Source organism: Rhinatrema bivittatum, chromosome 1 (genome assembly GCF_901001135.1).
Source record: "Rhinatrema bivittatum chromosome 1, aRhiBiv1.1, whole genome shotgun sequence".
NCBI lineage: Eukaryota > Metazoa > Chordata > Amphibia > Gymnophiona > Rhinatrematidae > Rhinatrema > Rhinatrema bivittatum.
The window spans coordinates 182,688,385-182,710,381 of NC_042615.1; the positions used below are offsets into that span (position 1 = coordinate 182,688,385).

General features: G+C 43.2%; 1 protein-coding gene across 5 annotated transcripts in view; it reads right to left on the reverse strand.

Annotated features, from left to right (window-relative positions):
• Positions 1-246: 246 nt before the first annotated feature.
• ZCCHC4 (zinc finger CCHC-type containing 4) overlaps positions 247-21,997 on the reverse strand; it is a 131,358-nt gene continuing 109,607 nt past the window's right edge. For all 5 annotated transcript variants that reach the window (XM_029589973.1, XM_029589964.1, XM_029589997.1 and 2 more), the window contains 3 exons: positions 21,803-21,854; positions 7,653-7,797; positions 247-617 (listed from right to left, as the gene is read on the reverse strand). In XM_029589973.1, the coding sequence (XP_029445833.1) occupies positions 485-617; positions 7,653-7,797; positions 21,803-21,854 (330 nt within the window). In that variant the 3' untranslated portion in view covers positions 247-484. The remainder of the gene's footprint in view (positions 618-7,652; positions 7,798-21,802; positions 21,855-21,997) is intronic.

Here is a 21,997-nt window from a genome sequence, read left to right on the forward strand (position 1 = left end):
CCCCTAGTGGATTTGGAGGCTCCAGCTTGGATAACAGTCATGATGAATATTGTATGAAGAGGAAATAAACATTATTATTGCCCAACAAGAGTTAGGGAAATTGTAACTTAGGAAAGGAAAATGATTCGTCCACAGTCACAATGAGTGAATGGCAGAGCTGGGATTAAAAACTAGGAGGTTTTGTTATATAAGAACTGGATCACAACTTCTATTTTTACAACAAAACTCACAATTTATATTCAGTGATGAAAAATGAACTAGGCATTTTTAATAATGCATTTATTAAAGCATTAGGTTGAAGCACTGAGGGAAATAGCATTACAATGTAATCTCCAGGTCTACAATAAAACAATCAATTGATTTACTAAATTTGAACGATGCTTTTAAATACTAAATAATAAGGCACCATCCATATTTGTAACTGTTGGAATGAAGAATGCTCTGTTAAGAGTATTCTTTGCTAACTGAGCATTTAGACACACTTCTACTTTTTTCTTCTTTTGCTTTTCTTTATTTTTTTACTTGCAGCCGTAGTAGATTTAGATTTTTCAGATTTTCTTTTAAAGGTCCCTCTGTTAATCTTGTTGCTTTTCTTCTTATGCAGACTCTTTTTTACCCTGAAAAAAAAAGGTTTATATTTTATTTTAAATAGCATGCAAAGATGCTATTTAATTAGGATTCCTAATTAAAAGGTTTGGGGTAAATTTCAGAAAGATCTAACCAGCAAATCTGAATGTTTATAACAGAGTTAGCTGGCTAGATTCTTTGGGTAAAAATTATAGCCTCCAGAGTGGCTGAATTTGGCTGGCTACATTCAATAAGCAGCTAAATTTAGGTGGTCAGAATTTAGATGGCCCCCATCAGCATGGTTACAAAGGTCCTAAATCGAAACATGATGGCAAAAAAAAAAGACTATATAGCCTATCTAGTTTGCCCATTGGCCTAATTTATCTACCCCTTACAATTACTACCACTCCCTCAAGAGATCCCCTGCATTTATCCCATGCTTTCTTGAATTCAGATACCGTTTTTGCCTCCACCACCTTCACTGGAAGGACGTGTCATGCATCCACCACCCTCTCTGTAAAGAAATATTTCCTAAGATTACTCCTGAGTCTACCCCCTTTCACCCTCATCCCATGATCCCTCATTCTAGAACCTTGTTTCCACTGAAAGAGACTAGCCTCCTGTGCAAGGAAACCTTTGAGATTTTTAAATGTCTCTATCATATCTCTCCTATTTCGCCTTTCCTTTAGGATGTACATGTTTTATTCCCATCTTTCAGCTGGAAATCAAATTAATTTTTTTTTATAAACTATTTTGAAATTTTTTTCCAATATACAACTCATCAGTATAATAAAGACATCACCATAAAATGCATACAGGAAAATAAAATAAATCCAGGAAAACCAAAGAACATAGCTTAAAGGAATAATATAAATATGAGAACTATCACCCAATCTTCACACAGATGTTGGCAAATGGAATACCATATTACTGATGATAGATGCCCCAAACTTATCATATTTTAAAAGTTTGCCTTTCAAATCTTATCTGAGTTTTTCGATATCTGCTAAATCACGGACTTGAGCTCTCCAGTAATCAATACATGGATTAAACTTCCACAATTCATGCTGGTACACCATGCTGCCAATAAACCCTTGGCCAACCAAGGTTCTATACTTCATAGGTATCAAGGAGCCTGTCCATCTAACCAGAAGGCCCAGCAATGGCATAAAATGTACAGGGATACAGTCAAAACTGATGAATACACTGGCAGTACCACCACATGTACATATAGGAGAAAAAGTATAAATAGATATAACAGGATTCTAACAAAACGGAGCAAATGGGAGAGAGACAGCCTCAAAATTGCGACCAAAACTTTTATTAACCTGTCTAAAATCTAAACGATATGTGCCAATATGGAACTAGCCCTGCATATCTGGCGACTATGCAGGGAATAAGAGGGTAGAAAAGGAAGCACAGCCAGATTAACCATGTCCACTTGTTCTCTTTCCAGAGCAAGAGACTTCTCCACCATTAAATCATACACGCAGACAAAGCAACCGAGCTACCCAATAATATATACGTATATTAGGAAGCTCCATTCCACCTTGTGGTTTGCTCAACCAGAGATGACAGCTTTATCTGAGCCTGGCAATGTTTCAATATTTATTTATTTATTTATTTAGATAAATAAATATATAAATTTAGCCATAGAGTTATGTAGGTCCACAAATACATGAGCCAGGATTGAGCATGGAAGATGCTGAAACTTGTTCAACAACTTTGGTAATATGTTCATCTTTAACTACTCCATCAAAAATAAAGCCAGTCACCTGTTTGATTAATTGAATATAAAATAGTATAGAACAGTGACTCTATTGCATTCTATCTCCTATATATACTAACAGTGTTAAACAAATATATATAGAGTTGTACTCATAAGTTTACATACCTCTGGCAGAATTTTGTAAGATGTGTAGCATTTTAAGAAAACATGAGTGATAAGACAAAACACATATCTATTTTTAATGTGTTTCAAATTAAACTATTATGCGTCACAGAATAGCACAATCAATAAACAAATCATAACTATAAAGGAATTAGTAAAATGGTTCTGTTCAAAAGTTTGCATACCCTTGAATGTTTGAACTGATAATATCCACTCAAGTTGACACACAGGTTGAGATGGCAATGAAGGGTAAGTATTCACACTTGTGCCTTATCTGATTATAATTAAAGTCTGTGTATATGTTTGTGAATAAATAGTCAATGAATTTTGACTCTTGAGAAACCCTTGTGCATTTCATCCAGGGCTAGACTGACTAATGGTTAGTGAAGCATGGGGAAAATGAAAGACATGTCAAAGGATCAGCGAGCAAAAGTAGTAAAACTTTATAAATCAGGAAAAGGATATCAAAAGATTGAAAATGCCAATCAGTACTGTTCAAACTCTGATAAAGATGTGGAAAATTATGGGTTCTGTTAATGCCCAAGCCACGGTCAAGTAGATCAAGAAAGATTTCAGACATAGCCAGGAAAATTTGTAGGGATGCAAAGAAAAACACACAAGCAACTTCTACTGAGTACAAGCTTCTCTGAAACAAAGTGGTGTGGGTGTTTCAGCATGCACAATAAGGAGATACTTGAACAAAAATTAGCTGCATGGTAGAGTTGCCAGTAAAAAGCCACTGCTGCACCAATGCCACAGAACAGCCTGCTTACAATAAGCCAAACAGCACCTAGAGAAGCCTCAAAACTTCTGGAGCAAAATAATTTGGAGTGATGAGACCAAAATTGAATTTTATGCTCACAACCATAAACGCTATGTTTGGAGAGGAGTGAACAAGGCTTATGAAGAGAAGCACACCATCCTTACTGTGAAGCATGGAAGTGGATCTCTGAAGCTGTGGGGTGTGTGAGCTACAGTGGCATACGGAATTTAATCAAAATTGATGGCAGGCAAATGCAGCATCTTAACAGAAATTATTGAAGGAGAATTTGCATTCATCAGCCAGGGAGCTGCACATTGGGCGCACTTGGACTTTGCTACATAACAATGATCCAAAACATAAAGCCAAGTCGACCCTTCAGTGGCTGCAGCAGAAGAAAGAGAAGGTTCCGGAGTGGCCATCACAGTCTCCTGACCTCAACATCATTGAGCCACTTTGGGGAGAGCTCAAACATGCAGTTCATGCTAGACAACCAAAGAATTTAGAGGGTCTGGAGGCTTTTTGTCAAGAGGAATGGACAACTTTGTCACATGAGAAAACAAAGGGCCTCATTCACAACCATCACAAAAGACTGAAAGCCATCATTGATGCAAAAGGGGGCAATACACAATATTAAGAACTAAGAGAACGCAAACATTTGAACAGGACCATTGTATTATTTCCTTTATTGCTATGGTTTAATGATTGTGCTATTCTGTGATGCATAATAGTTTAATTTGAAACACATAAAAAATAACAGACATGTTTTGTCTGATCACTCATGTTTTCTTAAAATGCTACACATCTTACAACTTCTTCCAGGGGTATGTCAACTTATGAGCACAGCTGTATATGTGAAAAAAGTTCATAATATATTGTGATGAGGCTATTTATCCAGTAAAGAAAACCCAGACTGGATTACCCCAGGGAAAGCCAGAGGCAAATCCAGACAGCAAAGGCCTCAAAGAGACAGGTGGGAAACTATATTTCCTAGGCTCTTAGAGCCTCTGACAGACCAATATGAAGAGGGAGAGAGGGCTGGTCATTCCCTGGGAGGGCATGACCCTGGGGGAATGGAGGAGGAAGTTCAAGAGGATGCTGGGGAGTTTAAATTGGGACCCAGCCCCACGGAAAGGGAGGAGGGCATGGAGGTGGATGGCCCGAAGGCAAAAACCCGGACAGGAATGGAAGTGGACTGAGGTTAGGGTACTCTGACTATTTTGGCTTTGTCTTGTTTTGGAGGAACGGGAAGGCTGTTGCCTGGAACACAACGGTGGGGAGAAGGGGTGAGTTGTGCTCGAGCCTAAGAGGCCTGCTACAGGTGTCTTAGTGCAGAGACTTTCTTTTTATTTTCCTTTTCTCCCTATGACTTGGGTGGACTTAAATTTAAGTTTGTTTGCAAATGGGTTTTTGTTAAAAAGGAAAATGTGAACAGGTACAAGACTATGGACAAAACTACCATCCGGTAGTTTAGAAAGCATTCTGCTGCGGTGTCCAGGCATCTGCAGGAAAGGAGGATCGTTGCCCTCAGGGGATGATTACAAGGGGGAATATCCATTAAACCAGCCTTTTTTTGTTTGGGGACCTTTATTTCCCAGAGCTGAAGCCCCAGGAAGACTGCTACAGGTGAGCTCTACTATTTACTAAGCCATGCAGTTCGCTCCTCCACCTGGACCACAAAGACACTGTTGGTGGAGAATCCTGCAGAGTGGAACTGCTTACAAAAGTGTGGGATGCCTACAGCCAAGGCCCAGATCTACTCCAGGTGACTACCTCGGGACAATATGCAAATTCTTAAACTGGTATCATATAAGGTGATGAATTAGGCTATATATAATCACAGCACCATTAGTTTGTGGGGCGATGAACTGCCTTCAGTGTTCACCAAGATTGGCTGAATATCACCAGTTTTAATCAAATACCAGCATACAACACACTGCTTCAGCGATTGTCCCTTGTGCACAATTTTAAATAAGCAGTCTGATAATTTTTATGGGGTTTTTTTTTTTCTTCAGATTGTAGTGGTGGTTATTCAAGATACTATCTGGAAGTCACTATCATTGGAAGAATTATAGTAACCAGAGACTTTATTGATTTATGTAAGGTAAGTATTTTTGATAAAGCTTTTTATTGTACTTTGAAAAGAAAAAAAAAAAGTGATCGGACTGCTTATTTAAAGTTGATCACACGGGATGATTGCTGAAGCAGTGTGTTGTATTCTGGTACTTGATTAAAACTGGTGATATTCAGCCAGTCTTGGTGAACACTGAAGGCAGTTCATCGCCCCACAAACTAATGGTGCTGTGATTATATATAGCCTAATTCATCACCTTATATGATACCAGTTTAAGAATTTGCATACATTATGAACATTTGTCTCACATATACATATATTTGTTTAGCCCTGATATTATATATAGGAGATAGAATGCAATACAGTCACTGTTCTCTACTTTTTTTAATAATATGTTCATCTTTAACAAGCTAATTCTACGCACCTAGGAAATAGTCAAGTTTCTCCAGTTAGCCAGATCCAATTTTATCTTGCTTATTAATGGGCCATCATTTTTGGAGCATACATCTTGAAAATTTCTGATAACATGAATACCCAGATACTTAAAACTGCCTTTCACCTTAGCAGCCAGGGAAAACAGCCTCGGTTTACTGAAATTAGCTTTATAGCTTGATACAAGAATTCAGGAGGTCAAGAAAAATGGGCTCAGACATATAAGGTGCTATCATATATAGCAGAACACTGTCGGCGTATAAAGATATTTTGTGATCCTGGCCCCCCTTCCCATCAGACACCCTGAAGAGTGGGATATTGCCTAATCGCAGCTGCTAAAGGCCCAGTGGCCAGATCAAAAAGTAAAGGTGAAGGGGGGAACGGCCCTGCCAAGAGCCCCATTTGATGGTAAAAAAATACGGAGCTGGAGAACCATTTATCAGTAGTCGAGCCCTCGGTCTTTCATACATAGCCGAGACACAGGCAACATATCTTCCAAGAATTCCGGCATGCACCAGAAAGGGCAAGGACAGCCTATCAAATTTTTTTCCGCATCTAGGGATAAAATTAAACCAGATATACCTTTGAGCTTAGCAAGGTGAAGAATGTTAAACAATCTTCTAGTACTGGAGTGGATACTTGACCCTTGACCAACCCAGTCTGATCACAATGGATCAAGATAGGCAGAACCAATTCAAGTCTCATCTGTAGCACCTTAGCAAATATTTTAAATATCAGAGTTAAGAAGAGATACTGTTTAATAACAGCCACACTCCAAAGCATCTTTCCCCTTTTTTTTTTTAAAAAAAGAGAGATAGTGGCATCTGCTAAGGAAGACCTCACAGTCTCTGCAGAATTAAAAGTCTGCAAAAGAAACAAGGCCACCTCGAGTAGACATTTCTTTAGAAAATTGATATAGTAGCCATCAGGACCAGGGCATGTTTCACCCTGAAGCACTTTAACAGCAGCACGGATTTCTTCCAAAGAGCTGGGGCAGATAGCTGGTCAATCTAAGCAGCTTGAAGTCTAGGCAGATCCAAACTATTAAGAAAATTCTTTATAGCTGCCTTATTGATAGGACTTTCGTTTTCAGTTTTTATTTTAATTTGCCTGGGAATTTCAATATTAGAACAAAAACAATCAGTGGAAAACTGACTTTTCCAGTAATTTTTCTCCTGTGTTAATATCAGTCATTTTTGCACTGATTAATTTTGTTAAAAATATTAAAATTCCCAGGCAAAATTAAATAAAAACTGAAAAACTAAGGCACCTACTTATTGCTCATGGTAGAATCCCTATAAAGATCAGTGAAAAAAAAGTGACAGAAGTTTTCACATCCCCAGGATCTGAAGCACTTTCCCCAGTGGGTTTTTTTTATTTTGAGAATAAGAGATCTGCTAGCTTTCTTCATAACGGCTCTAGCAATCAAATTACATTTTGACCAGCTAAGTTGAGCACCTAGCAGAGCTTTGAAATCCATCCCATTGTCAATAGTATTGTGGCATAGTTCTTGTTATCGTACAGGATCACTAAGCCATGCATATAGCAGCTGCAGAAAACTAGTAGTAAAAAAAATATTGACACACTAAAATTTGGATAGTGGGGGCTTGATTTACCCAAAAAAGGGTATCAATCTAGAAAGAATTCAGTAAAAATATTAGCAAAGGCCTGGCTGTTTTCGCTATATGCTCTTCATTGTCCTACTCATATGTGCTCGGTAAAGTTCACCTATTACATTTGGACCCCCTCCACACACAGGGACATATACATATATATATATGTTTTGGAACCACCAATTTAGTTTTATCAAGTACTGACTAAACCTGACTTGAAAAGACTGCAACATAACCTTGCACTTAGCCATATCAGAAATATTTTCCCCTGCGGTTTCCAATGTGAATTAATTATTAGTGTCCAAGGTAACTTACTGACTGGTCCCGCTGTTCGTGGGATGGTTGGGGCAGCTCCTGTGTTTGTGACCTTCTTCACCACAAATGAAGCAGCCATCTCCTGTACTACCACAGCTGTGACTGAGCAGGGTGCAGCGGCCGCACACACTACAGTGAATCCAAGCTGCAATGCACAACATATAACAGTAAATGGCACGGAGGGGTTAGGACTTTAAAGTTCTAGTAAAAAAAAACCAAAAACGTAAAGCCCATAAGTTTTCACCATGACAGTTGACTTTGTAACTGCATTTTTGGCCTGGCCTTTCCCTCCTTCCCCTTTGGGCTTCCAGCTCAAACGGAACAGGTTGCTGTTGGACAACTGCATAATGAACCCTCATTCCTGATCATCCATGACAGACCAGTCCAGATAAGTGAGATATGTCCCTATGCCAGCAAATGGAGCCAAAGGTGATGTCACTCCCCCTACAGGAGTCTGGTGCTGTCTCCAGCAGACAGTGAAGACGGCTCACGGAAGGCTTTAGGCTCACTTTTCCAGTGAAGCATAGGCCAAGTCTTGGGGCGCTCTGGGCGATGGTGCTGGTGAAGCTGACCTTTTTCTTGCCCTTTGGAAATCAACTCAAGTTGAGGTCTAAATTCCTGCACCGATGGGTCAAGCATCAGGTGGTCCCCAGTGATTTGGTTCCATTGGTGGGTCCGGCAGCAGGAGCTACTGACAGCACTCTCTCCCTCTTCTTGGAGAGCAATGGGGAGGCAGTAACATTTATAAGAAATAAAAAAAAAAGCAGCTTGTAGCACAGTCTTTTCTCCAGACTGCTTTCTGGTGTCAGATTTGGACTCAGTGAAGGAATCTGAAGTGATCATTCTCTTCTCTTCTCTCCCTCCCTCTACTTGCTTTCAGTATAGTTGTAAAAAGAGGGAGGTGTAGCACCACAGGTAAATTAGCCGGCGCTTTCTGCCTGGCTTGTGAGTAGGCAGGCGCCAGGCGGGCACGTGCGATATGCGGACAGAGTTAGCACTCTGCCAAAACGAAAACAGTGGGTTCCCCGGATCAAGTCCTGGCCCCTAAGGATGAAGGAAGCATTGCAGTGTAAATGGAACAGGGTATGGTTAGTGTTCCCGGTTTTGGCGGGATTAGCATTTTTATTGTCACTTCATGCCAAAAATAAGTACGGTAAGTCAAGCATGCCTGGCTTTTTACCTCTTTCTTCTCTCCGACAGAGAAGTTTCATTGGGGCTACGTATGTTCCCACGGTCATAGCTGAGTATGCATAGCTTCTGTTCTCTACCATGTTATTATTTCTGTAGGCAAACTCAAGAGGCATGTTGGGGCTCCTCTCTTCTGCCCTCTCTGTTAGCTGAACGATAGGAGATAGCAGCCTACAAAAACAGCTCTTTTTCCCTCTATACAAATTAAGCTTCCCAGAGGCTCTTTTAAGACCAATCTAAATCTAAATAAATTAGATTGCTGCGATGCTGTAGACTGCTGCAGCCTATTAAAAAACAAATCCCAGGATGGTCCTGCTTGGACAGTGCCTTTTGGATTTCTTCTTGAACCTTTCCTAGCCCTTTTCAATGTCCCTTTATAAAAGAACTTTAGATTATCTCTGGCAACATTTGTAATGTTAGCGCATTCCACTATTTGGGACAGTTCTAGGGAATTGGTTGAATAAGGGGAGGAGGAGGAGATAGCTGATTCAGCATATTGCCTGAGAAGATTGTCTCTTCAGAAAGGGATAACGTCTTAGTAGATAGGCTGTTCAGGAGAGAGGAGCTAGTGACTCAGTTCTGGGGCGTGACCTCCTGCAGCTCTTGGATGAGCAATGAACGACGGTAATCTGTAGGGGATCCCATATTCCTGGATGCTCATAGGCCTCCCTCTGCAAGAGCTTCCTGCTATATCTGACTGTTGGAGATGGGATCTTCTTAATATGAGACATCTGACTCCAGTTTTAAAGTGGCCAAGATGAGTGATCTATATTCCATTCCCAGGGAAGAGAAGGATATGGTGTTGGATCACTTGGGGAATTGTCTTCATCTTTTAAGACCACAATCAGTAGATGGAAGTGGAACATTTAGGGACCCCTATGATAGATTGACTTTCTGCTTAAACTTTTTTTCTCTAACCTCTCTCCTCAGGCAGCTATGTGCAATGACTTTGTGGGTCAAGTCCTCCTGCATTGGATCCAGCATCCCTTGGAGGAGGCCACGGTGACCTACCCCACAGCTAAACAGTGTACTGAGGGAGGAAGTCTCAAAATTTCCTCCTCCTACATGGGGACCTGCAACTCCTGGATGGATTCACAGCTGGTGAATTCCGTACTTTGGATGTAAGTGATGCTAGGAACTCCTTCAATCGAATCCCCCATGTGACCTGGTCCAGGCTAGTTTAAGATGGGGCCACAATATTTACAGCTATACTTCTTGGGAGTTCCCCCAAACAGTGATGGTCTTACAATCTTGGCCTTTTTTGTACAGATCTACCCTCCCTAAGAGAGAACTGTGCTTTGGCATTGTCCTAGAAGTTTAGGGACCAAAGTTTAGAGGCTAGCTAGAAAGCCCCTTTCCCCCCATCCCCAATACCAATCCTGGTCAGGCCCATTTCAGATGCTACAAGCAATCTGCTCAGGAAGCTCTCTCTCCTGGGGGAGGTAGTCCAGAATAATGTGTTCGGCTGGGGTGGACTCCTTGTTGCAGGCTGCTGTATTCTTAGCATGCTCCTTCATGGTGACTCTTGGCGTCTTCTGCTCTGGGTGATCAGACACCACTCAGAAGGACTTCCCTGTAAGCTCATTGTAGGCCTTGGGTAGATGGTATTAGACCAGTTCAGTCAGCCACAGGTTTTGGGGATTTGTCTCTCCCTTGAAAAGAAGTCAGGGATGTAGTACTATTTATATTAGATCTCCCAGAAAGGGCTGTGAGTTCTCCTATTCTTCAGGTCCCTGTGAAAAATGGCATCTCTCTTCAAAGGCAGTTCCTCACATGGATACACAAGCGCATTCCCTCTTATTACTTCAAGGGGTTACAACCAGATATTTCTCATATGTATTATCCTGGATCTCTTACTAAAAGCTATCAGGCTGCCCACCTTGTGCTAACCATGATCCCGGGTACTTGCTGGTCAAGAGGTAGTAAAGGCCTCCTTTAGTCATATATCTGACTACTCATGCTGAGTCAGAGCAGGAAAGTCATTCAATCACAACAAAGGTTATGCAAATGTGGAACCCCCTAAGTTGATTGATGATTCTCACGAATAGAAATTAATCCTTCCCAATCTCTGGAGTACAGGGAAGCCCTCTCATAATCAAAGAAGAAAGTGGTCTTATCGCCTTGGACTTCATAGGCTAAAAGCCTTATTCCTGGTGTCCAGATCTCCTGTTTCCTCATCCACCCTGAGCATGGTCCATTCTCTGCAAGTCCTAGACTCCAAGGCAGTGAACCTGAATGTAGTACCTTGGGTACAGACTCACATGTGCTCACTCAATTTGAACTACTCGCTGGGTGATATCTAGTAGTTCAGAGTCACAAGGCTGTTTTCCCTCTCTCATGGGAAGTTAAAAGAAGCATAAGCAGGTGGCTTTTCATAGTTATTCCCTGCAGAAAATGGATTTAGAGTCTCTTTCATGGTTATTTTGCACTGTAGGCATGAACCTTATAGGTTAGAAAGTGAGTTATGATCCAGGGCAGCTGAAGCAGGGACAGGAGTCCTAGCTGAGAACCAACTTTAGGCCAAGAGCAAAAGCCAGCTGCTAATGCTCCAGAAATCCAGGCTTCTACCTCAGGAAAAGGCAGCCCAAGTGCCAGCAGTCAATGTAATGCCATTAGCTGATGTGAATAAGCTGAGGGAATCTAGTAACCCTCAGGTTCCCTGGTAAATGAGTCAGATTTGGTCTGGGACATAGTTCCCCTATAGGATCTAGCAGCAGCAGCTCACATGGCTGACTCCATCATTATACAGACTCCAGAGTATAAGGTCTGGCAGAAGTGGCCCTTGCCCTACTAGGAGTTGGGAGGGGTGGTAGTTTTCAGGTCAGCCCCACTAAATTCTTAAGATGAACAAGTTATTTGGTTGGAAAAGGAAAGCAGGAGCCCCGGGGTTAGGATATCCTGGTAGAACCATGACCAGCATCCAGTCTTCTGCATGCGTTCCCTCCCAGAGTCAGGACATTCCCTGAACCGAGTTCTGAAAGGGCATTCAGAGGTGCTCCTTCACCCTTTCCCCCGGTCAGAGGATTCTTCCCTAGAAAATGTCTTCCATTCTCTTTCACAGCCTTGGCTGTTGAGAACCAGGCTACATCGTGAGGATATTTAGTGTGGAGGATTGCAGCTTTTGTGGCACGAAAGAGGACCATGTAGTGGACGTGATTCAGTCTGGAGCATCTGAGAGTTCAGACTACAAAGATGACAATATTTCCCTTTAGAGGATCAATTCCTTCAATCTTGACCTTCCACCAAAGAAGACTGGGATGAAGGCATAACTTTCAAATCTCAAGGAGGGCAGATATCGCCTCTGCCTTGCTGAAAGGATACAGTCACAGAAACTCTCTTGCTACTCTTTCGAATGAAATACTTTTGTGGTGTCAATAACGCCAGTCTTCTGCAGCAAAAGTTTCCTTGACTTGGAACTTGAGCTTAGTTTTGAAGGGCTCTCAAGCCTCATTTATTTATTTATTTGATAATATTCCGCCCATTGTGAAACAATCATGCTAGACAGGTTACATCATCATAAAATACAACAGATAATTAAAAATAAAAACAAATGACAAATGATCCTTGTATCATGCCAGCCCTCAGAGCTCAGGCCCCATCAGAGAAAAACTTCTCGATCGCAACATGTTCAATCTTATTTCCTTTGCTGTTGGAATTATCAATAACTTCTTATCACTGGAATGCAAAGATTAAGCAGTAGATTTGCTAGATATGACAGTCACATTGTTCAAGTTGGTCTTTTTTGTGGTCTTTAGTAATTTTAAATTAAGGGTATCTCTGCACCCAATACTTTGCCTCTTCTAAGGGCAGTATTTCACGTCTATCAAAATCAGGCTTTTCTCACTTATAATGGTGACATATAGGACAGTACAGAGATGGCCATTCTCAAGAATGCTGAAGATCACCTCTCAGATGTTTGTAGGTGATCATTTTTTTCTTGGATAGGTCTTTGATGTGACCTATTAAAGCATAATGGTTTCTAAGGCATTGGGTTCAGGAGGAATCAATGAGATGAGTGCTTTGGCCTGCTCCAGAAACCAAAATGAGCAATTGTCTTTGTTGTCTTAGCTTTGATATAACATGCTGAAGGCAGCACCAGACCCATTTTTTACCTTTTTTCTCCGTCTCCAACTGCTGGCAGGGGGTCATAACCCACTTACCTGGACTGGTCTGGCAGGACTAAAGGAAAGGAAATTAATAGATTCCACCTTTGCAGCTACCAGGGCTTATTTCCTCTATTCTTATAACTTTCCCTAGCCCAGCCATTGCAAGACTGTCCTCAGCCAGGATCAATAGACAGTTCCCTCTAGATCCTTCTGGTCCTTATTTTTCTTTTCCAGTTGATACAGTGATGACCCCCACCACCACTCTGTAATTAGGACTAATATAAACACTAAAACATATCCAAAAAAGACACTTCTTTAGGTCTCATCAAAATTTCCTTTAGCATTCTGAAGAATGTAAAGAGAAATCTACAAAAAGATTTTATAAACATTACACTATACTCAAATGGAGAAATTACTTACCTAATAATTTTGTTTTCCTTAGTATAGACAGATGGACTCAGGACCAGTGGGTTATACTCCCCAGCCAGCAGATAGAGACAGAGCAAGCTGACGTCACAGTATATATATCCTGCAGTGACCCCAGCCTGCCAGTATTCTCTTCAAAAGCAACTATGACAAGACTAGCAAAAAACTTGATAAAAAACAGGCAATCATAACTGTACTCAACCAACAAGAAACACTGAACTCAAGTAAGAACGTAGGTACACCAATCTAGGGACTGGATGAACACTTACCAGTAAACCCTTGGGACCTGGAGCCCCCACAGGAGGACTACTGACACAATCATTCGGCAGCCAAAGGCAGGTCGCTGAGTCCATCTGTCTACACTAAGGAAAACAAAATTATCAGGTAAGAAATTTCTCCATTTCCTAGCATGTGGACAGATGGACTCAGGACCAGTGGGATGTACCAAAACTACTCCCGAACAGGGTTGGGGGCTGCCTGCAGTATAGTCAACACCACACATGCAAAGGCTGTGTCCTCCAGGGCCTGCGCATCCAGACGATAAAACCTGGAAAAAGTATGTAAGGAGGACCATGTTGCAGCTCAGCAGATACAACAGGAAACAACAATCTAACCTCCACCCATGACACTGCCTTAGCTCTAGTGGAATGAGCCCTAACCTGAGTAGGCAATGGCTTTTCAGCATCCATACAGGCGGCCGTGACCATCTCCTTAATCCAGCAAGCTACTGTAGCCCGTGAAGCTGGTTTACCCTGTTTCCTTCCACCATGAAGGGCAACAGGCAATCCATCTTTCGGAAAGGTTCAAAAACCTCCAGATACTGCACAAGTCTCTTGACATCCAAGTGATACAGGAGTCAGATCTCCTCCTCGTCCCTGACGTTATCCAGGGATGGCAAGGAAATGGACTGATTCAAATTAAATTCCAAGACCACCTTAGGCAAGAAGGATAGAACCGTACACAGCTGCAAAGCCCCTGGAGTCACCTGAAGGAACGGCTCCTAGCAAGACAAGGCCTGCAGCTCAGAAATTCAACGCACAGAACATATAGCCACAAGAACACTGTCGTCAAGGTTAATAACTGCAAGGAAAGGCTTCGCAGCAGTCGGAATGTAGGGCCAGCCAAGAATTCCAGCAGCAAAGGAAGACTCCACAATGGAACTGGTAACCTCAAGGGAGGCCGAAGATTATTCACACCCTTCAAAAAATGGGCCACATCAGGATGAGATGATAAGAAATTATCATTCACCAGGTCTCTGAAACAGGCAAGAGCTGCAACCTGTACCTTCAAAGAATTAAGGACCAATCTTTATTCAACCCATCCTGTAAAAAATCCAGAATGAGCGGGATCTTAACTGAATGTGGAAGAATACCACAGTCCTTGCACCAGGCCTCACACTCTTCAAATCCACACATAGGCTAAGGAAGTGGAAAACTTTCGAGCGCGGAATAAGTTGGCAGTCACCGAAGAACATTCTCACTTCAACAGGCAAGCCCTCTCAATGGCCAAACCATAAGACAAAACCAATTCGGATCCTTGTGAAGAATCACCCCTGCTGCAACAAAGCTATGTGCAGTGGAAGACAAAAGGGGGATCTCTACCAGGAGTCTTCACAGATCTCCATACCACGGATAGCTGGGCCAGTCCAGTGCTACCAGGAGTACCAGCCCCCTGTGGCCTTCGATCTTATGAATTACCCTGCCCTACAAGGGCCATAGAAGGAAAGCATAAAGCAACTTGTCTTCTGACTGGACTTGAATGAAAACATCTATGCCCAGGAACCACAGATCTCTCCTGCGACTGAAGAATCAAGGAATCTTTGCATTGCGAGAAATCACCAGCAGGACTAGGAACAGAAGGCCCCAGCAATCCACTATCAGCTGAAACTCCTCAGCTGATAACACCCACTCTCTTGGGTCCAGACTCCCCCTGCTGACAAAGTCGGCTCTTACGTTGTCTTTTCCTACAATGTGAGAGGCCAAGATCATCTGTAGATGGCCTTCCGCCCACTCTATAAGTTGGTCTATTTCCTGTGACACTTGTTGGTTCTTGGTTCCTCCCTGGCGGTTGATGTAGGCCACCGTTGTCATATTGTCTGACATCAAGCAGACTTCTTGACCCTGAAGCCTGCTGATGAACTGTAAAGCATGCCAACCAGACCGCCCAGGCTACCAGGCGGTTGATGTTCCAGAGGGAATCTTCGGCACTCCAACACCCCTGGGCCATCAGTTCCTGACAGTGAGCTCCCCAGCACTGGAGACTCGCATCTGTCATGAGTACCAACCAAGTCAGGGAGAATAAGGAAACTCCCTTGCTCAGATGAGCCCCCTCAACCACCAATGGAGGTGACAGCAGATTTGCATTGGCAAGTGGAGCTGAACCAAATAGTCCTGAGACTGTGGGTTCCAAAAGACAGTAGTGAGCACTGAAGAGGATGCATATGCACCCTTGCCCAAGGCACCACTTCTAGGGTTGCCACCATCAAGCTGAGCAACTGCAGATAGCACCACCCTGACAGGCGTATAGTGTTCACCAACTGACGCATCTGTGACATCAAGTTCTGAACCCGAACTTCCAGCAGGAAAACCTTGCCCTGCCTCATGTTGAATGGGACCCCCAATTACTCCAATGACTGAGGAGGCTGAAGACTCCTCTTGGCCAGGTTCACCACCCAACTGAGCTCCTGCAACAAGGAAATCACCTTGTTGTTCACCAGGTGGCTCTCTTCCTGAGACTTGGCACAAATCGGCCGTCATTCAAGCAGAGATGCACCAGGTTCCCATCTCTTCACAACACTGCCGCTACTATCACCATCACCTTGGAAAACATTCTGGGGGCAGTGGCTAGGCCAAAGGGCAGCACCCAAAACTGATAATTGCGCTCCAACACCGCAAAACATAGAAAACAGTGTTCCAAACAGATGGGAATATGAAGGTAGACCTCAGATCTCAGGGAGGTCAGAAATTCCTCCAAATACACAGCATTATTACAGAACACATTTCCATGCGAAAATGAGTCACCCTCAAATGACGGTTGACACTTTTGAGATTCATGATGGGACGAAAGGAACCTTCCTTCCTGGGTACCACAAAATAAAAGGTAAAACGCCCCATACTTTCTTGAGATGTAAGCACAGGAACCACAGCCATCAATCTGAGGAGCCTTAGGAGCGTAGAGTCCACTGCCTGCTTCTTTTGTGTGGAGTGGCAAGGAGACACCATGAACACATCCTGAGGAATACTACAAAATTCCAGCACTTAACCCTCTCATATCACCTCCAGGACCCACTGATCCGATGTGATCTCCACTCACCTCTGATAAGAGAGAAAGAGAGACCCCCTATCTCTTGTTCCCAAAGATGAGTTGGCAAACATAAGAACATATGAACATAAAAAATTGCCATGCTGGGTCAGACCAAGGGTCCATCAAGCCCAGCATCCTACTTCCAACAGAGGCCAAACCAGGCCACAAGAACCTGGCAAGTACCCAAACACTAAGAAGATCCCATGCTATAGATATAGGGGCGGATTTTCAGAGCCCTGCTCGCGTAAATCCGCCCAAAACCGGGCGGATCTACGCGAGCAGGGCCCTGCGCGCCGGTAAGCCTATTTTACATAGGCCTACCGGCGCGCGCAGAGCCCCGGGACTCGCGTAAGTCCCGGGGTTTTCGGAGGGGGCGTGTCGGGGGGCGGGCCCGAACCGCGCGGCGTTTTCGGGGCGTGTCGGGAGTGTTCCAGGGGCGGGCCCGGGGGCGTGGCTACGGCCCGGGGCGGCCCGGGGGTGGCCACGCCCTCCGGACCCGCCCCCAGGTCGCATCCCGGCGCGCAGGAGGCCCGCTGACGCACGGGGATTTACGCCTCCCTCTGGGAGGCGTAAATCCCCCAACAAAGGTAACGGGGGGGCTTAGACAGGGCCGGGTGGGTGGGTTAGGTAGGGGAAGGGAGGGGAAGGTGAGGGGAGGGCAAAAGGAAGTTCCCTCCGAGGCCGCTCCGATTTCGGAGCGGCCTCGGAGGGAACGGGGGTAGGCTGCGCGGCTCGGCGCGCACCGGCTATACAAAATCGATAGCCTTGCGTGCGCCGATCCAGGTTTTTAGCAGATACGCGCGGCTCCGCGCCTATCTACTAAAATCCAGCGTACTTTTGTTTGCGCCTGGAGCGCAAACAAAAGTAGGCCTATTCGCGGAGTATGAAAATCCGCCCCATAATTAATAGCAGTGGCTATTCCCTAAGTAAACTTGATTAATAGCCGTTAATGGACTTCTCCTCCAAGAACTTATCCAAACCTTTTTTGAACCCAGCTACACTAACTGCACTAACCACATCCTCTGGCAACAAATTCCCAGAGCTTTATTGTGCGTTGAGTGAAAAAGAATTTTCTCTCATTAGTCTTAAATGTGCTACTCGCTAATTTCATGGAATGCCCCCTAGTCCTCTTATTATTTGAAAGTGTAAATAACCGATTCACATCTACTCGTTCAAGAACTCTCATGATATTAAAGACCTCTATCATATCCCTCCCTCAGCCATCTCTTCTCCAAGTTGAACAGCCCTAACCCCTTCAGCCTTTCCTCATAGGGGAGCTGTTTCATCCCCTTTATCATTTTGGTTGCCCTTCTCTGTACCTTTTCCATTGCAACTATATCTTTTTTGAGATGCGGCAACCAGAATTGTACACAGTATTCAATATGCGGTCTCACTATGGAGCGATATAGAGGCATTATGACATTTTCCGTTCTATTAACCATTCCCTTCCTAATAATTCCTAACATTCTGTTTGCTTTTTGACTGCTGCAGCACACTGAGCCGATTTTAAAGTATTATTCACTATGATGCCTAGATCTTTTTCCTGAGTGGTAGCTCCTAATATGGAACCTAACATCGTGTAATTACAGCAAGAGTTATTTTCCCTATATGCAACACCTTGCACTTGTCCACATTAAATTTCATCTGCCATTTGGATGCCCAATCTTCCAGTCTTGCAAGATCCTCCTGTAATGTATCACAATCTGCTTGTGATTTAACTACTCTGAATAATTTTGTATCATCCGCAAATTTGATAACCTCACTCGTCGTATTCCTTTCCAGATCATTTATATATATATATTGAAAAGCACCTGTCCAAGTACAGATCCCTGAGGCACGCCACTGTTTACCCTTTTCCAATGAGAAAATTGACCATTTAATCGTACTCTCTGTTTCCTGTCTTTTAACCAGTTTGTAATCCACGAAAGGACATCGCCTCCTATCCCATGACTTTTTAGTTTTCTTAGAAGCCTCTCAGGAGGGACTTTGTTAAACACCTTCTGAAAATCCAAATACACTACATTTACTGGTTCAATTTTATCCACATGTTTATTAACCCCTTCAAAAAAATGAAGCAGATTTTTAGGCACGACTTCCCTTGGGTAAATCCATGTTGACTAAGTTCCATTAAACCATGTCTTTCTATATGCTCTACGATTTTGATCTTGAGAATAGTTTCCACTATTTTTCCCAGCACTGAAGTCAGGCTCACTGGTCTATAGTTACCCGGATCGCCCCTGGAGTCTTTTTTAAATATTGGGGTTACATTGGCCACCCTCCAGTCTTCAGGTACAATGGATGATTTTAATGATAGGTTACAAATTTGAACTAATAGATCAGAAATTTCATTTTTTAGTTCCTTCAGTACCCTAGGATGCATACCATCCGGTCCAGGTGATTTGCTACTCTTTAGTTTGTCCTACTACATCTTCCATGTTCACAGTGATTTCGTTCAGTTCGTCTGACTCATCACCCCTGAAAACCATCTCCGGAACTGGTATCTCCCCAACATCCTCATTAGTAAACACGGAAGCAAAGAATTCATTTAGTCTTTCTGCAATGGCTCAGGAAAACCCACCATCCAAGCCCACTCCTTTCTTGGGCTGTCTGGGATGAAAGGACTGAGACCTATTGAAAGGCCGAGTCCTCTGAAAGGTCAACCCTCTATAGAGACGAAAACATTTGGAACCCCAAAGATGACCCCTCATAGCAAAGGGGCGATATAAAGGCTTCTTATCCTTCAGTAACCAGTGAATCGCCCCACTTATTGGCAAGCTTCTCCAACTCGCTCCCAAAAAAGAGCGAGCCTTTAAAAGGCATTTTGGTAAGATTTGCTTTGGAGCTGCATCAGCTGACCAATTTCATAACTGGAGTTGACACCTGGCCACCACCACCAAAACCACTCCTCTGGCCAAGGTACAGACCAAATCACAGCCCACATCTGCTAAAAAGGCAGCAGTGGGCTCAATAACTGCTCTAGAATACACCCCAGAATCATCTACTTCTTGAGAAAGAAGTAGACAAGAACATGCCACAAGAGTGCAACAGGAGGCTATCTGTAAAGTCATCGCCACTGCTTCAAAGTCTTGCTTAAGGATAAACTCAATCCATCTATCATGCACATCCCTCAGGGCTTCTCCTCCCTCCATGAGGATAGTCGTCTACTTAGAGATGGCACAGACCAGCGCATTCACTATGGGAAGATGCAGATGCTTTCTCACCCCTGGTTCCAGGGGGTACAGCCCTTCCAAGGTCTGACCCCTTTGAAACTTGCCTCCGGGGTGTCCCATTCAAGATCAATCAATTCCTGAATGGCATTCATAACAGGGAAAAAAATAAGAGGCTTTAAGCAAGAAAACCAAAATGGGATTCTCCTTTGGTTCCAACATGGAATCCACCCCAGGAACACCCAGCATCTTCAAGATATAAGAAATCAAGGCTAGCAGTTTATTTCTATGAAAGAATCATAACATGGTCCGATACGGATCCAGTCCCAGAGGAATTTCCCCATCTTCCAGGGAATCAGTATCAGCCTCATCACCAGTGCCATCCAGGTTATCATCGGGAAGACTCGCAACAAACCGAGGCGCTACCTGACGCTTAATCATAGGACTGAAATAGGGAAGGGCCCCCAGCTGAGAATCTGACCTGACAGGATTGGGCAGAGGACTGCGTCTGAAGAAAAGTTTGTAACCCTGAAAAAGCTTTCCCAAGAAAAAGCAGCCGGATCCAAGCCAAATCCCGCACTTCCTGAGCATCCAAACAACGCTGACATATATTAGAAAACAGGTCAGGCTGAGAAGCCCAAATATGACAGACAACACAAAGAGAAAGGCACTTAGGCTTTTTGTTCACCAGTGCCATAAGCGATACACAACTTGTGCATGAAGACTGGCACATATCACGTTTCAAAAAGTTGTGCACGCAAAAGGTGCACACAAACCTAAGCGCACTGGGCATACCGACATCCTGTAAAGGGCAGTAAGATGCATAGAAACGTGCAAAAACACCGCCGTGGCTTATCACATGGCATGCAATTGAAAAGCCAAACTGCGGGCCTAGTCCACCAGGGCCGCTCAACCTGCCAGATTATATCCCCAGTTCCCCTAACCCCAATGGAAGCAGGAATGACATTGGAACAGCATGCCGAGCACAGAGTCCAGAGGAAGACCTAAATACCCTTTCTGTCTCTGTTTCAGAAGGCAAAAACTTCTTCCCTTTTTTTTTTTTTTTTTTTAAGATTGACCGGAGCTCAGTGTTTACCGGCTGCATACAGAGACAGTCTCCAGGTGTGGGGGGGAGAGGACATCTGTCGACTCCGCCGCACTCGGCCGCCTCTACCTACTGTCATTCAGCTGTACAATCAGCTAAGTCCACGCCGGGAAACCCAGCTACTGGACCCAGGCACACATCTGAGGGACCACTGAAATCACCTCAGGAATTCTCAGCTGGGGGAGGGACCACTTGGTATCACCACAGGAGAGCAAGACTTTTCTTATTCAATTCAAAATTCTCCTTCCAAAATCTGAAACAATCCCCATAGGAAGATGCACATCCACCATCTGCTGGAAATGGAGAATACTGGCAAGCTAGGGGCACTGCAGGAGTATGTATACTGTGACGTCAGTTTGCTCTATTTCCATCTGCTGGCTGGGGAGCATAACCCACTGGTCCTGAGTCCATCTGTCTACATGCTAGGAAATATTATATTTTTTGCTGTAAACAAAATAATGTGGTTCAAACATGTCTTTAAATAGCCTAGATTAAGGACTTTAGGTCAGGAAATATTTTATATATACATTTAAGCAATTAATTTCTACCGAGGTTTTAGGAATTTTGGGCTCAAGAAGTTACCTTAGTGCCAGGTTGAGGGACTTATGCTGAATGGAATAATTGTTCATTTTAGTATTTAAACTGGAGAAATATGAAATGGTTTTATGTATTAATTCTATTGTTTTATGTCATATTTTATTGTATTGGTAATTGAGATGTATTTGTTGCACTGTTAACCGACTTGATATCTTTGAGGAAGGTTGGTATATAAAAACATGAAAAATAAATAAATAAAATAAATACATTTTTGACACAAAATCCTGATTAATAAGTTCTTTTATTTCCTGTACTTACATGGTTTCACACACTTTTTGCAGAGGAAGCAATGCTTCCAACGTCTGCCGTCCTACAGAAAAAAAAATATATATATATATCTGTAAATAATTTGCCTTAATTTTATTTCAGAATACACATTTCAAAATATGCAGTGCAGTAATAAGGTCTGGTCTGAGAAACCAAGATTGAACTCTTTGGCCTGAATGCAAAGCA